At 43.2% G+C, this 16,951-nt stretch overlaps 1 protein-coding gene across 1 annotated transcript in view; it reads left to right on the top strand.

Moving 5' to 3' along the window:
- Positions 1-698: 698 nt before the first annotated feature.
- Positions 699-16,951, top strand: part of LOC147886152 (uncharacterized) — a 32,883-nt gene continuing 16,630 nt past the window's right edge. The window contains exons 1-2 of the mRNA XM_087395958.1: positions 699-1,045; positions 1,492-1,622. Coding sequence (XP_087252084.1) covers positions 1,030-1,045; positions 1,492-1,622 — 147 coding nt within the window. The 5' untranslated portion in view covers positions 699-1,029. The remainder of the gene's footprint in view (positions 1,046-1,491; positions 1,623-16,951) is intronic.

Raw genomic sequence — 16,951 nt, 5'->3', positions numbered from 1 at the left:
GGACACTTCTTAGGGGATTGTAGCATGCATTATTGCTTGGCATGTTTGGAGATCTAGATGCACAAGGCTATTGATGGCAGCCAGATCCTTGGCTTCGGGATGTATCACCTCGTTGGTATACTCGAATGTCTTTGTGGCTTTCCTCCTCATATCGAAAGAGAGTCCTATCCTCTTTGCCCTCTCTGAGATCTCACCTTGCTCATACCTTGGCCAACATTTGGACACATACTATACACACTTTGATGGCCATTTCATCTAGGATGCAAGGATCTTCTACGTCTGCCTCAGTTAGGGGAGAGGGACCATTACAAGCATGACATGGCATTCTCAACCACATTTTTGGCTTTTTTGTAGATTTTCATACATAAAAGTCTGAGGTCGGCGGAGGATAAATCTCCACTGTTTGATCGATAGAAGTAACTACCATCTGCCGGACCTAACTCAACTACTATTTGCCATGGTCAAAAAGTCCAACCCATCCCTTAGATAGGATTGTGGGGCTCACCTTGTCCAAGTATCAGGCGTGCAGCTAGATGCAGGTGAGTTTGGCAGTAGAAGGAGATCACATTCAGGATGTCTTCTGTCTCTAGTTGAGAACCAGGAGAATGTCGGAAAGTGCTCCTCGAGGCTACCTATTCACCTATGCGTAAGGAGTGTGGATTTTTCGCTTGGTAAGAGGTTGGTAGAAGTCTAATTGGGGGGGGGGAGGGGGGCACAAAATGAAGGGGGGAATGGAAGCTTGAGCCCTAAATCTGAGGACGACGGACTTTATTTTACAGATACTCTGTTTGAGGAGCACAGCGCAGGACCATCTTTCAGCTCATAGCTCATCTTTTACCTCCCCACACCCTCCCCTCCCCTCCCCTCCCCTCCATAGCTCCTGCCTCGCACTTCCACCCGATCCCCTCCTCCTTCCGCCCTCCTGGCGCTTCCGATTTCTGATCCTGCTTCTCCCACCGGTTTCTGACTCCACGTCGATCGCTGCGACTTCCTTTTCTCTGCGCATTCCGCCGCCTCCAGCTCGTAAGCATGGAGGACGATTGGGGTACTATCCACTCTCCACCGACCTTTTGTCGCTGTGTCATCTGTCTGTATTCCGTTTGGGTTGTGCCGTGTCAAGTCGCTCATATCACCTGAAGCCTTCTACTTCACAGCATCTCTCTCAATCTAAATCCTTTATTGCATGTGTCCCGAAAGTAATGAACCTTGCATTTTATGCATTCTTTTGTTTTCACGTAGCCGTCCTTTAGCCCGATCATGCTTTTGTCATACGGGCTAGAAACAATGGGCAAGTGTGGTGCTTAAACTGTCATTTCAAAGTTTTTGGTTGCTTGTATGGACGATAAAGTTTCAATGAGAAGCAAAGACAGGTATTGACCTATTTATTCAATACATTCGAATTGGAAAAGTACCTTTTTCGCTGCCAAGCTTAGTGTCATATACTATGTCCTTTCCCATAGTTTCTAAACGATTCTCTCCTTCATTTTGCAGAGGCCGAAGACTTTGTGCCAGCCCCTCCTAGTATCGCCAGGGAGCAACCAAAGAGTCAATGGGACGATGAAGATGCAGCTGAAGAAGATGACGTCAAGGAATCTTGGGAAGACGAAGAGAAACCAAAACCTGTATGTTTGTTGATTTCTGAATGCAAATTTTAGTTTTGCAACCAGCTTTTATACTTCTGTTTCGGTCAGATCTGTTGAGAAGCCTTCTATATATTCGAACCTTCCTATTATCGGTTTAAACCGACTTATGAATTACTTGAATACTATATATATACAGAGCAGAAGGCCTCCACTGTTCTGCGAAAGTGACTCGTATACCCCATCATTATCACACTTCAGAATCGATTTTATTTTCTGAATGTCTTTTAGGTTCCTATTTTCAAAACTTAGTACAAGCGATCGGTAATACATATGTTGAGATTTTCAGACGTTCGTTTAATTTCTTCTACTAGTTTTAATTGAGCGGATTCACTTGATTCGCATACACTATTGTTCAAAAACATTGGGCTGATAAAGACGTTGTTAATTCATCAATGTCTACCTCAGTTCTAGTTCTAGCACTTGTAGCTCCTCACTTTGTATGGTGTCGAAGAAAGTAGGCTGCATCGAACTAAGCAGCAGCTTTACTCCCTCCAAGGCCCGACAAGAATAGGCACATAACTTGGCCTTTGAGAGAGGAAGTGGAAATAGGTTCTAGCATGTGTGCACTCATTGGGCTCAAATTTAATCAAAAAATTCAAAGGAGTATCATAATCATGTGGCATGAGAGTGGATGCATCTCTCTCTCTCTCTCCTCCCCCCCCCCCCGTTCCCCCTCTCCCTCACTCCCTTCCTGCAAGACAACTTCTTGATGCACGATGTAGTAGTGCGATTCCAACATTTGATTGCCTTGTCATTAAGCTTCAACTTATGCATTTATAAAACCATGGTTGCCTTTCCTCTTATTGTTAGGGCCGTTTGTGGACACCCCCTTCAGTAAAGGCTTTGCAAACAAAATAAAAAATGTTTCGCTATGATTAGGATAGACATTGTTGTCTTTGAAAAGGGGGATGGGATCTCATTTACATTTTGCTTAGCAGGTAATCATGCCTTTATTTGTTTCAAAGGGCACACCACCCCAAAACAAAAGAACATTGAATAATATTAAGATCTTATATCACTATCTTATATGTGACAATTGGATCAATGCTCCTTGTGAGCAATCCTTAGGTTCAGTCTTGAGGCTTCCAAGCTCCTATTTGTACTCTCCAATTGTGGTTCTCTCATCTTCAAAAGGAGTTGTTGATAGAGACTGCTTTGTATCTCCAAGTTTGTGCAATTGAAATGTCTTGGAAAGCTTTATTTGACAACCAAGCTTGTGTTAGCTCCGTGGCCTCCAAGTCGTCCATGTCACCAACTCTCAGTCATCATGCATAAGGTGTTGCATGCCTATGCTCTGACAATGCCCCTTTTGGCTATTTGGCTGGTCTTTCCGTGTTGAAGAGGATACGTACCTTGGATGAATAGCCTAATGATGCTACTTGTAACTTGCTTTTGTAGCAAGTCTAGCACACGTTATGAGTGCCATCCTCGAGTGTTTTTGGAGCCATGCAACAATCTTAGATATTTTGCTTATAGTTTGCATTCAATATCTACACTTTATGTGGCCTCATCCTCGGTTTTGAATCTGGGCGATTGTTGTTGTCCTCCACACGAGAATCTGAATTGGTGTACAAATGTCAAACACATACGGTCTTGGAGACGCTTGGGGCAACCATGTAAAACAGCTCCTCTTTCACCAAACGAATATGTAATATTTTGCTATGTGTCTAGGCTTGTCACACTAGAAGCGTTTTCTTCGTTCTTCTTGCTCCTACCCTTGAAGGCCCCTTGTTTCGTTTGAAGAGTCACCACTAGTATTTGGGGTTACCTTTCTCCACCTTTGTTGTTGTTCACCTTTCCTTTACTTGACAAAAGAAAGGCTATGTCTTGCGCTGCTGTCCTCACGCTTCTCCCTATGTTCCTCTTGCATGAGCATCACCCTACTTCTCAAAAGCGAGTTGTTTAAATTGCTATCATGGCCAAACCTCTGAGGCTCTTGTGAAGCATATTCACCACTAACAACGTTGCTTTGTGTTGACCGTTTGACAATTGACAACTTCAACTTTATACGTACTAGATCTCCTTTCATTGGATCTTGAAAGAGAAACTTGAGAGTAAGTTGATAGAAAGCACACTTAGCTCACCTTTTCCTTTCTTCAAACATCCCCTCAAAGTTGACCTTCTTATCCACTCCTGTGCTGATTTGTGGGTCCTTGGGGCTCGATCACCTTTTTTGCTTGTAAACCTCTAAATTGTGAATTGGCTTTGATATCATGTTGAAAAATATCTGAGCATCTATGAAACTTGCCGCTAGATAACTAAAGGGCAATGATCCACAACTAATCTGTTATCCACATTTATTAGAACCATAGTGCATCCTATTTGGCCACTTTCTTTTGGTTAAAACCATTGAGAAATAAACTCTAAAACTTTGGAAGGGAGGCTAGAATGCCCTTGCTCAAGATACCTTGGACCAAGGACACAGATTAGCCCCAAATGCCTTGGCGTCCTTTTCGGTATTTCTTTATTACTTTTGTTAATGGAATGTGCTCTTTACAACAAGGGCTCTCCCTCGTACTTTGCTTCACCAACACTTCCACTGTTCTAGCCAATTCTCAGCTTCAACAAGCATCCAAATCAAAGTACAAACTAGTACCCAAATGCTAAGGCAAGGCTAAGGCATTCCAAAGCTTCTGTGACCAAATGAAAGCTGTCTAATGCATTCCACAGGGCATCCAGCTTACAAAAGAGTGTTTGGCAGTCCCGAAACCAAGTGTTCAGCCTCTCAGGGCAACAGAACAGCAGCACAAATTTAAAAAATGCACAAGCAGCCTTAAGGCAAGAGGAAAATCACAGAACTAACCCTCTGGCACCAACTTCGACACACCCTTTATGTGTGGGTATCGATTTGCAGCTTGAATTTGCCAGGGGAGAAATTCGAATATCAAAGAAGAATTTAATAGCTTCAAACATGATCAAAAGCAGTCAAAGGGAGGTCACGCTGTCCATGAGAGAGGGGCGACCTCTGACCTCGCACCTATCCTTTGTCTAGGCCCTCATTGAAGCACAGTTGACCTTCAGCCACAAGGGAGTCAAGAAGCAGCAGCAAATGAATTTGAACCAGCTTAGCTCCTTGGAATTCGATTCCTGGCTGGAGCACCCCAACACGGTAGCAGATCCACATAGCAAGAAGGCAGCAGAAGAAATTGACAACTTGGAAGAGAGAGGAGCAGAAATGGGCGTGGAAAATGATCGAGGGGCAGGTGAAAGATGCCGCTCAGCCAAGCGAGACCTTGAAATGCGTGCTAGAGAGAGAAAATTATGCATGCAAGAACATGCACAGCCTGGATGCCATGTGACAAATTACCTTGCCACTTCGGTAATGCCTCTAACCCACTCTTTTTGGTCACACTTATTCCTTGCCTTGGGCCTAACATTTGGTCACATTTATTCCTTGCCTTGGCCTTAGTAAATTATGCATGCAAGAACATGCACAGCCTGGATGCCATGTGACAAATTACCTTGCCACTTCGGTAATGCCTCTAACCCACTCTTTTTGGTCACACTTATTCCTTGCCTTGGGCCTAACATTTGGTCACATTTATTCCTTGCCTTGGCCTTAGTAAATGTACCTAGAACGAGACCCTACTTTTATATTGATTCCTAGGGACTTCTAGGAGTTTTCAATTTCCCTAGGCTAGTCCCCCAAAGCCAAAGTAGTCACGGTTTGTTTGCCTTACAAAATCACGTCCCCGTGAAAATGTAAGTCTACCATGTTAGAATACGCAATGGAAACTGATCATCCACGAGATCACACTTGAGAACTTTATAGATTCTATTCAGGATGTGCACACATATATGTAAAATGTTAAACTGCTCTCAGATTTGGAATTCACAGCAAGATTTGGCAACCGAAAATTGAATTATATTGTCCAAGAGATGAGACCAAAACAACTACAAAAGGCACAATCACAAACCACTCTTCATGGACAGCGGGGTGCGGCCCACAAGTGCTGGAACTGAGGCCACAAACTGTTGCCGTATCAGAATACATGGTTCTGTAGGAGTGGTGACAGTACTCGAGAGTCAGGGGTCGAGAACGAAGAACAAGGCATATAACGAGATACGAGATCCACACAATGCTTGCAAATCTTCTCATAACTTCATTTGCATCAAATGGTTACAGATGTAGGCCTCAGCCTTATTCTCAAGCCACCAGATATTGACAGTTGGAGGACATGCATACTGCCACAGAACTTGACCATAGCGACACACGTATTGACCATTGCACTCACCAAGAGGCATGACCCTTCTACTCACCAAGGCTAATTACCCTCCACCCACACACACGCACGCACGGACACATGCCCAGAGCTTAAGGTAGTGTGACCCAACAAGCAAGAAAGATGCTATCCCGTAGCTTATCAGACATAGGAGTGACGCAGCCATGAGCACCTCTTGTGCCATGGTAGCCCTCCAACCAGACAAGTAATCAAAGCACCAAGGTTAACACACACCCCCTGGCGACAGACAGGGTTTGTCATGGGACCCCTTATATGATCAAGGCCCTTTTTAGAAAGATGAAATACTCATATGGGAAAGCACAGAATAGATTATTTAACTGAGATTTTGAGGAGGGCAGAGAATCCATGACACACATGGGATTTTAGAGAACCTTCTTGCTGTTTCCACCTTCTCTAGTGCTCTGATGTACTTCTGGAGACTGGAACAGATGCTGGATCCACTGCCGCTTTCACTTCCACGGACTCTTGAGTGCCCTCGGTGCACTTCTGAGGGCCATGGGCTCTTTTGAATGCTCCTTCTGTCCCCCAATGGGGCTTTATATAGAGGCAGGAAGCTCCATGTTCAAGCCTACTGGCTCTGAACCAGGCGGACTCAATCAGGGTCTGCCGACATCGTCTATAGAACTGGCCGACCATGCAACAAGACTGCTCCTAACTATCAGTAAACACTACTAAGTTTAGTAGAATTTGCAGGAGAGTTAAGTAGTGTAGTACCTTATGTTTAGGAAAAGGGTAGGAGAGGAAGATCATGGGCTGGATCTTCAACAGAGACTTGTGAGGGGCTGCACAAGGACAGGAGGAAGTCAATCCTTTTTAGAATTCAGCTGAGTATTGAACTCTTGCTGTACATTCTATTTCAGTAATGAAGTACAAGTCATGAATGTATTGCCAAGTACAACTAGAGTCCTTATATAGGTATGGCCCAAGGTAGTACAAAGCAGTATTGCTTATGGGATTACCTCCTAGGATGCCACGTGGCAACTTAAGGTATCCCCTAAAAAGAGAAGAAAATACTTACAAGCCAATAAAGGCCTTTCTACTAACTTTTAGCCTAAGTAAAAAGTAACCCTATGTTACAATCCTCCCTCCTCAAATAGAAATTTGTCCTCAAATTTGAAAAGGCTGTAACCTGGACATACAATGCTCCTTGTAAACCTGAACAGCTCAATTCTGGTCATATCAGCTGAACAATGAAGTTTCTCAGTCAAATACCTCCCTGTAGGCCTGCTGATCTGTAAATGGATCATATAATATTCCCAAGAAATCAAGCAATCGGGTGGAAGAGCTATGCTGTCCAATATAACAGATCTGATCATATAATCCAGTGAGAGACATGCTGATCTGAGAAAGGATAGTGAATGCTGGCTGCAGCATGTCCATATATGCTATATAGCAAGAGAATCAAATCTGCTCCTAAAGACTTAATTTTGGCCATAGAATTCAGCTAAGCAATTGAGGGTACTGCTCCACAATTGTAGATGGCTGCCAAGAAGACTCTTCATCAGGTAGACCTCTCCATTTGATAAGATATTGCATGTAGGACTTGTTCCTCAACACATGATCTCTAGATCCAAGGATCTTCTCAGGTATATACTCAATTTGGCCCTCTTCATCCATAGGAGGTAGCTCTTCCATAACTTGCTCCTTAGGCCCCAAATACTTCTTGAGCAGTGATACATGGAATACTTTGTGTATTCTAGAGGATGGTGGGAGCTCCAACTCATAAGCCACTTCCCCAACTTTCCTCAAAACCTTGTAAGGTCCATAATACCTATGAGCAAGTTTAACATTGGTATTACCTTTCAAAGAAGCATGCCTAGACTTATGTAATCTGAGAAATACATAATCCCCTTCTTCAAAATGAAGATCTCTCCTATGCTCATCAGCATAATCCTTCATCCTTGCTTGGGCCCTTACCATATTATCTTTACATTGCTGTAATAGAGCAGTCATGTGAGCCAAATCATCCTTGGCTTGCTGGCTTGTCAATGCTTGATCAATAATGATTGATGGGACATGAGCTTTACAGCCAAACATGGCTTCAAAAGGGCTCATACCCGTTGAAGTATGCTTGGTGGTATTATAACAAAATTCAGCTAGATGCAACCATTGATCCCACGATGCTTGGGTCTCAAAGCAAAAATGCCTTAGATACTCTTCCAACCAGCGGTTAACCCTCTCTGTTTGCCCATCAGTTTGAGGGTGATCTGCTGTACTTGGGGTAAGAAGTGTTCCCATGGAACTGAAAAGCTCTTGCCAAAAATGCCCCATGAACTTAGCATCACGATCACTCACAATCTCCTGAGGAAGTCCATGTAATTTAAACACATTCTCCATGAATTGCTTAGCCAGCCACCTTGGAAGCTGTAAATTGGGTCTTAGTAGGAATGAAGTGGGCAGCTTTAGTAAGTCTATCAACAACCACAAAGATATTGTTCCAACCCTTAGAGGTCACTGGTAGACTTGTAATAAAGTCCATGCTGATATGTGTCCATTTACCTTGAGGTATAGGTAGAGGTTGTTGTAGACCAGCTGGCCTCAAATTCAACTCCCTGTTTTGTTGACACGGCTTACAGCTTTGAACATAGGCAAGAACATCCTTCCAAAGCCCCTTCCAGTAAAAACTCTGTTTTACCTTATCATACGTCTTGTCGAGGTCTATATGCCCAGCCATAGGAGATGAGTGAAATTCCTGCAAGATTAGCAGCTTATAGGAGGAATTTTCAGTAAGAAATATTCTATCATTATACCACAAGAGCCCATTGTGCAACTTGAAATTGGGATATTGCTGACAGTCAGGATCTTGCAAGTCTTGGAACATAGCAGCTGCTTGAGGATCATTGAGATACTCTTCTTGAATGCCATGGATCCAATCTTTATAAACCTCGGTAATAGATGATAAATTACAAGCCCATATCCTGGAAAGAGAATCTGCCACAATATTTTCTTTGCCCATCTTGTAATCTATGTCAAAGTCATAGTTTTGCACAATGGATAGCCATCTCCTTTGCTTGGGTGATAGAGAAGACTGAGATAGAAAATATCTGAGAGTCTTATGATCAGTCTTGACCTTGAAATGGCTGCCATAAATGTAGTGGTGCCTCTTTTTGATTGCATGAAGTATTGCCAACATCTTTTGGTCATAAATGTGGAAACTTGACTCCTTGTCATCCAATTTCCGACTTTCAAAGGCAATAACTCCATGACTCTGCTTTAGGACAGCTCCAATGCCCCTTCCACTAGCATCAGCCTCAATTATAAAAGGTTGAGAGAAATCAGGACATACCAAGATAGGCGCTGAAGTTAATGCCTCCTTTAATGCTTCAAAGCTCTTATTGGCACTGTCAGACCATTGGAAAGCATTCTTTTTGAGAAGATCAGTGAGAGGAGCTGCCAATTTGGCAAAATGCCTTATAAACCTTCTATAAAATGATGCTAGACCAAGGAACCCTCTCAGTTGGGTGATATTCTGAGGTATAGGCCAATCCTTTACACACTTTACCTTGCTGGGATCCACCTTAATGCCACTACTGCTGACAATATGGCCCAAATATTCCACTTCTTCAGCCATGAAAGTGCATTTACTTGATTTGGCATACAACTGGTGTGTCCTCAATACTTTCAATACTTGCTGGACATGCAATAAATACTCTTTTTTCGTTTTGCTGTAGATCAATATATCATCAAAGAATACCAACACAAATTTATAGAGGAAAGGCTGCAATACCTTGTTCATTAGGGCCTGGAAAGTTGCAGGTGCATTGGTTAGGCCAAATGCCATCACTTTGAATTGATAAAGCCCACGTTCTGTCCTGAAGGCAGTTTTATGTTCATCTCCCTCCTTCATTCTTATTTGATGATAGCCTGACCTTAAGTCAATCTTTGTGAAGTCTTTGCCCCTCTAAGCTCATCCAGTAGATCATCAATTCTAGGGATAGGAAACCTATTCTTAACTGTCATTTTGTTCAAATCCCTGTAATCAATACACATTCTAAATGAGCCATCGTTCTTCTTAACCAATAACACAGGAGAGGCAAAGGGTGATTGACTGTGTGTAATAAATTCCTTGTCAAGGAGTTCCTTTATTTGCCTTGCCACCTCTTCCCTTTCAGCTCTAGAAAGTTTGTATGGAGCTTTGTTGATTGGCTTAGATCTTGGCTCCAACACAATTGCATGATCCACATCTCTCATGGGAGGGAGATGGTTGGGAAGATCAGCACATACATCAGAGTATTGCTGTAATAGGGACTGCATGTCTTTATCCTCCACCAACAACCCATTACCCTCTTGAGACTTGGTCAAGTGAATAGCATAGACTCCACAAACACTTTTGAGGTCTCTGGCCATTCTTCTTGCAGAAATTAAGGATAATTTAGGAGATTGGTGACCCATCAAAGTGATTTGCTTACCTTCATGCATAAACTTCATATACAGCCTGTTAAGGTCCACCGTCCATAGAGAATTCTCCCAAGGTTCTCAACCATTCACAACCAAGGACAATGTCAATAGGTCCCATTTCCAAGACAAATAGTTTTCCATGAAAAATATAGTCTTGAGAAAGTTGCACTTGAGCAGCTTGACAATATTGCTTACTGTGGGAATGCTGACCATTAGCCACCTCAACTTTGATCCCATGATCCAAAGTGGATGGGCATAACCTCACTGTTTGAAGTGTCTTAGCATTAATGAAGTTATGAGTGCTCCCACTGTCAACCAAAATGTGGATTGGTCTGCTATTGATTGTTCCTTTTAACCTAAGGGTTTGAGAGCCCTTGCAGCCCATAAAAACATGAGGAGATATGCTGTACACAACTGATTGTGTATCCCAATACACTTCATCATCATCAACAGCATCATTTCCATCAAAATTTCTGATCTCATCCTCATAACCTTCAACAACTTCAATGTTCCATTGTCTAGATCTATTTGAGCACCTTGGTAAACTATCATCCATAAGCATGGTGTCAAACGTGGATAACCCACTTGGATCAAAGGGAAAGGTGGTCCCCTTTTTGGAACTATGATCCTCCTAATCATCAAGGCCTTCATTCACACAGTCCTGATATTTATGAAATTCAGATTCTGTTGCAGAAGTATTAGGAGATAAATCCTCATCAATCTCTAGAATCAAGCTCAACTTTGCTCTTGTTTTTGCTTTGCACACATTCCTATGTTCAGGGGTCCACTTCTCACCACAAAGGTAGCACAAATTCTTCTTCTTCCTGTTATTAATAATTGTTTGAGATAACTGCTTAACCAACTTGTTTCTTTTATCACTTAGATCATCCTTTGGAGTGGGTTTAAAGCATGACTTTACATCTGTAGCCTTGTAAGCCTTAGGTTGTCCCATGCCACTGCCATACACTGTGGGGAACCTAGAAATAGAAGAAGTTGTAGCAGGGGTGGGAAGTTTGCTTTCATCATTGGAAACCCCTTTGACCATAGGTTTACTTCCAAAGTGACCAATACCCAAAGTCTTCTCCTTCCCATTGTCTTTGGGTTCATAAAGCTCTGCCAATTGCATGGCCTCTTTAAGAGAATTGGGCTTTTGAGCTGCAACATCTGAAGCAATACTAGGGTTCAGACCATGGATGAACTTGAGCATTCTAACTCTTTCATCAATACCATGAACAAACAGAGCCAATTTTCAAAACTGTTTGATATAAATTTTCACTGATCCTTGCTGAGTAAGATCATACCACTTACAAATATATTGATCCCTAGTAAAAGGAGATATAAAAGTTTTAAGCATTTCAGCCTTGAATTCATCCCAAGCATTAAAAGTTAACCCTTCGTTAACCCTTCTTGCTGTAGATGCCTCCACCAAGAGTGGGCATAATCTTCCAGATGAAGAACAACAAATCTGATTTTACCTTGATCACCCTTGGGATATAGAAGGAAGTAGTCATCCATCTTGTTGAGCCATTCCTCCAATTCCTCAGGAGAGGTAGAATCACCTTTGAATCTAGGAAGTATAATCTTGTCTTTCATATCTGTCTTGATGAACAGGTCCTTTTGGTTCAATAGATTTAACTGTTTGTATATATTGCTGGAATGTCATTGTTGCCCTAAGGTCTGCTGGTAGCAACTTATATTCATGGAATTTTTGACACAATTCTTCAGCTGCTGAACTATTATTAGGAGTCTTACCATTTGCTGAATCCTTATCCATATGAGCTGTAACTCCACTAGAGTGATAGGTCCTTCGGGCAGAAGCCATAAAACCAACTGGTTCAGTTACATGTATAGGATGGTCATCATCATCATCTGAACTTGAGTCTCCATCAATTTGGGGATCCACAGGTCTCTTCCCATCATAAATTTGGCTTCTCTTGAACTGGTCCAACCTTTTATTAAAAGTGGCAGACATGTTCTGCATCCTTTGGTCAATCCTCTGATTATTGGTCTTAATCTCATTAGTTAGCTCCTTGAATATCTGTAGCATTGGGTCCATACAACTCTTTATGATCTGCTCTTGGTTAAGGGATGTTTGTACTTGAGGAGTTGCTGCCAAATCCCCTTGAACATTGTCAACATGAGGATCATTGGGTTCAGAAACTATAGTCTGATCATCAATTGCTTCCTTCTCTGAGATCGAATCAAGGATACCCATTGTCTGCTTACTAGCTTGACCCGTAGACCTCTTTACAGGCATCTTTAATGACTCGAATCAAGAGTAAATGCACTGTCTTAAGCCCTAATCAAGAATAGCTCAATTTTCAAGGAGTAGCAGACTGCTGCAATCCTTTTGCACACTGTGTAAACCAATCTGTATAGAGACCTATGTAGGACTAAGCTATGGACAGAAGTGCCGTTCGACAATATACTACTGTACCAAGCTGCGAGTGAACAGTCAGGTCACTGTCCACGTTGCTGAACTCCAGTGTAATCCTTCTTCATTTGACACGAAGCTTTGTGGAGTGGTTCCAGCATTTAGAACGACACCTTAGCAACATACACGAATAATTTTGAAGAGATATGTAGACAGATCGTTTACTAGGCAGCGTATGCGTCAATTCCAAACAAGAAAATCGGGGAAGATCCCATGCAACAGACCTGTATCTTGCTGGGACTAGGTGTGGGAGTTCCAAAAGCAGAGGCGACTCCTTGGAGGAAGGCAAATCAGAAACCGGGATTGTCAGCTCCTAGATCGTCGCAGATCTTCTTAGCCAGCAGTCGAATTCCTTCATAACTCCTCCATCGAAGCTTGGATCTCCACCAAACTTTGAGGGCAGACATTGGAGCTTAGTGCGATCAGTTCAAGCCATATCTGACTTAATTGGTGCAGCGAAGCATCAGATCGTTAATTTCTTCACATTCTTGCGCTAGAGAGAAAAAACCCTCAATGTTGAATCAATCCTCCATCCTTTTAGGAATCTCACACATAGAAATGATCAGGGAAGCAAGGGATTTCCAACGATGTAAGAAGCCCCAATTCTGAGCACTTCGAAAATCAGGGTTTCTCAAAGCCTGCCATGTGGCAGCTCACAACAGAGCACTTCTGGTGCTGAATTTTTGCAAAGAGGTAGGCTCAAGAGTAGATGCTCCAAATTTCAAAGTGATTGGACAAAGAATTTCCCACAAATTCCCACAAAAAGTGCTCTGATACCAATGCAACAAGACTGCTCCTAACTAACAGTAAACACTACTAAGTTTAGTAGAATTTGCAGGAGAGTTAAAAAGTGTAGTACCTTATGTTTAGGAAAAGGGTAGGAGAGGAAGATCATGGGCTGGATCTTCAACAGAGACTTGTGAGGGGCTGCACAAGGACAGGAGGAAGTCAATCCTTTTTAGAATTCAGCTGAGTATTGAACTCTTGCTGTATATTCTATTTCGGTAATGAAGTACAAGTCATGAATGTATTGCCAAGTACAACTAGAGCCCTTATATAGGTATGGCCCAGGGTAGTACAAAGCAGTATTGCTTATGGGATTACCTCCTAGGATGCCACGTGGCAACTTATGGTTTCCCCCTAAAAAAAGAAGAAAATACTTACAAGCCAATAAAGGCCTTTCTACTAACTTTTAGCCTAAGTAAAAAGTAACCCTCTGTTACAGACCAGCCCTGCTGTACTGCCGAACAGGCCAGGTTCTGTAGGCCTATAAATTCCCTTTGTGCCTGTACCTGTTTGCTGGTCTGAGCCCAGCTCTGCTGCCTTAACAAGGCCTAGGGCTGGGCAATGCCCTGCTGCAGCCTGACTCCTCTCTCCAGGTGCATGGCAGCCCCATTGAGGGGATACAAGAAGCATGTTTGTATGCTGCCTATGTGGCAGCCTGTGTGCTCATGGAAGCCTCTCTGTGACATGCTGTTCTCATTTGGGGGCTTACTTGAGGGGGTTGACCCTTTGGTGTACAATAGTGACACTGGGCAATACAAGTAAAATTCTTCCATGCTAGGATCATCACTTAGTAGTGCTACCCCAATTGTGCCTATTTAGCATACCTATAGACTCACCTTTCTCATGCTGTATGGATCACCATGGGCCAGCTCTGACCTCATTTACAGGTTTCAGGCATGAGATGCAGCTACTCAACACCGTACTTGAGGCTCTGTTCTCTTTGTGTTTGGCTTATGAATGTTCGTGTTTTATTGATCAAAAGATTTGAGTTGGTTCATGTCAGGTTCATGGTGTCGTACATGTCCGAAGTTAATGTGACAGTTTGAACTTGTGTCGGGTTGTGTGTGTACAAGTTCACCAATTAACAAGACCATCAGCCTCATTCATTACATTTTTTCAGGATACTGATTATGGTTGCGTAGCAAGTAGTTCAATCGTTTGAAAACTTGAGATGCTAGTCCTGCATTATTATACAGTTTTTTTATGGGGATGTATGCTCATGCCTCACATGGATGCCGAGAAGTCCTAGAATGATGGGTGGCATTGAGGGAGTATTTTGATGCTACTGTTTTAGTCCTACTAGTTATTTTATGTAATTTGAAGTGTAGCTAGAAAATCTCAACCCTTACAATGTCACTTGTCTTTATGCGAAGTAATCTTGAGGTCCTAGGTCCTTAACTCCCAGATACTAAGGTGGTGAGCAGTTCTTTCAAGCACAGGGGCTGCCAAAGGCAGGTCCCAAACTTGGAAGCTAAGAGTTTACAGATCTGATTTGTCCTTTAATAAGGAACAACAGACAATAAATTGAGTCTAACAAAGAAAGTTTTCTTAGATTGTACTTGATTGGTTTTCCTTTACATGGATTCTCTCTGCGAAAAGGGAGTGTGTTAGAAATGAACCGAACAGAGGGTGGAAGACTTAAAGTAATGCTGAGGAGCTCACACAGTGTGGCGTGGGGTGTGGAATCACAAACTTCTTAACTTATGTGCATAAAATAGGTGTGCAGACTCATCAATAGACAATGAACCAGCCAGATAGAGAAACCACCAAAATATATATTTCCGTCCAAAACTATGGACACAATACAAAATAGATAGATCCAGAGTCCCACCAATGGTGTGGTCCTCTGATCTAACCACAAGGTCCTTCTCCAATCTGCTGGCTATCTCTAGACTCGAGCCCACGTGCTCCACCTCGAGCGTCTGTAGACTTTCCGTCCAGTGTGTGCTTCTCCACCTTACTGCCTGTGAATCAGCCTAGGTGGGCAGCCTCTGCCAAGCTTTGTCTGCAGCACACAGTTCCCCTTGGTCCTCCTGAATGTAGGCCCCAAGATAGCTGTTCCACTGCTCCAACCTGCTTGTGAATGGCTGCTCTAGAAGGTGTGATGATCTCAGCACCTTGCTGCCCTAGAAGACAGCCAAGGTCCAGCCCTTCCTGGCTAAGTCTGCAGCCCTCGTTGCACTCTCTCACCTCCTGTAGATAGGCCCAGAGGGTAGGTTCCTGCTGCTCCTTTCTGCCCTGAAACTGCTGGCTATGCTGGATATGAAATGAGGCAAGTGCCTCTCCTTTTATAGGCCTCAAGGCCCTTTCAAATGGACCGACCAGCCAGCCCTAAATGGGCCGACTGGACCGACCTGGTTGGCTGGCCCAACCGACCTGGTTGGCTCAGCCCAACCAGCCCTATATAAGGGCCCTAGCCAGGCCCTTTTTGGGCTGCTGCACCCCTTTGCTGCTGCTGGAGACCCTGCTGCAGGCTGTATACCTGCCCATAGACCCCCACTATGCTGTGCTATTTCTTGGCTCCCTGATCTGCCCACACGTGTGCGCCTCAGCTCCGTACTGTTCCGTACTGTTGCTGACGTCATCCGTGAGCTCATGACCTCTTCTCTTGGGTCGCTACTGCTGCCCTCTGCTCTGCCTTATGCTCCTGCAGATCAGCCAGGTACCCTCCTTCCTTGGGATACCCCACCAACCATGAATGCTCCAGATCTGTCTCAGATCCACACATCCAGGTATTCTCTCTTTGGGCACATCCTGCCCTAGGTCTCCCTCCCCCACGCTCCTCATTTGGGGGCTTACAGATGGGGAGGTGACCTTTCCAACAGAGTGGGTATCTAGAGGGAGATGGTTTGTTCAGTATTTTAATTAAAATTGTACTTCTTTGCTTCTTTATCAAGCCAATAGAAGGTTTCTCTTGTGGCAAGTGTCTTGTGCTATGGATAGTATAATCCTTTCTAGAAGGTGGAATTCCCCAATAAAATTCTTGAGCTCACATGTGCATGTTCATAGGAGTGCAACATCGTAGATCTCAATATCACTCAATATACCCATGTTCATAGGAGTGCAACATCGTAGACCTCAATAGCTTACTAGGTTGTTTTTGTTTGTGCTTTGTTTTTCTATCCTTATTGCATCTGCAGTTTCCCCCCCCTTCTAGCTTTTCCTTTAAAAATATTTTAGTTTGAATGCTTTTTACTTTGGCCTCTTGTCGTTCAGGCCTCCAACACAAATTTGGAACTAATCTGTTACAGAGATGCATGTCTGTCTGAGTGAGTACATATGGATTACTTGAGAAAGGAGGTACCCTTACCAGGAGAGAGAGATTATTTAAGCTATTTTCCCCATTTTCTGCCATCAGGCGAAGGCAGCTGACCCTTCAGTTTAGCACCACAATTAATGCCAGTAAATCGACGTTTCAAATTCTATTTTTAATATCTTGCTGGCCG

The sequence above is a fragment of the Dipteris shenzhenensis genome, chromosome 24 (assembly GCF_047967505.1).
Source record: "Dipteris shenzhenensis isolate YYH24624 ecotype China chromosome 24, Dip_SZ_1.0, whole genome shotgun sequence".
Classification (NCBI taxonomy): domain Eukaryota; kingdom Viridiplantae; phylum Streptophyta; class Polypodiopsida; order Gleicheniales; family Dipteridaceae; genus Dipteris; species Dipteris shenzhenensis.
This window is presented reverse-complemented; position numbering and strand designations above follow the sequence as displayed.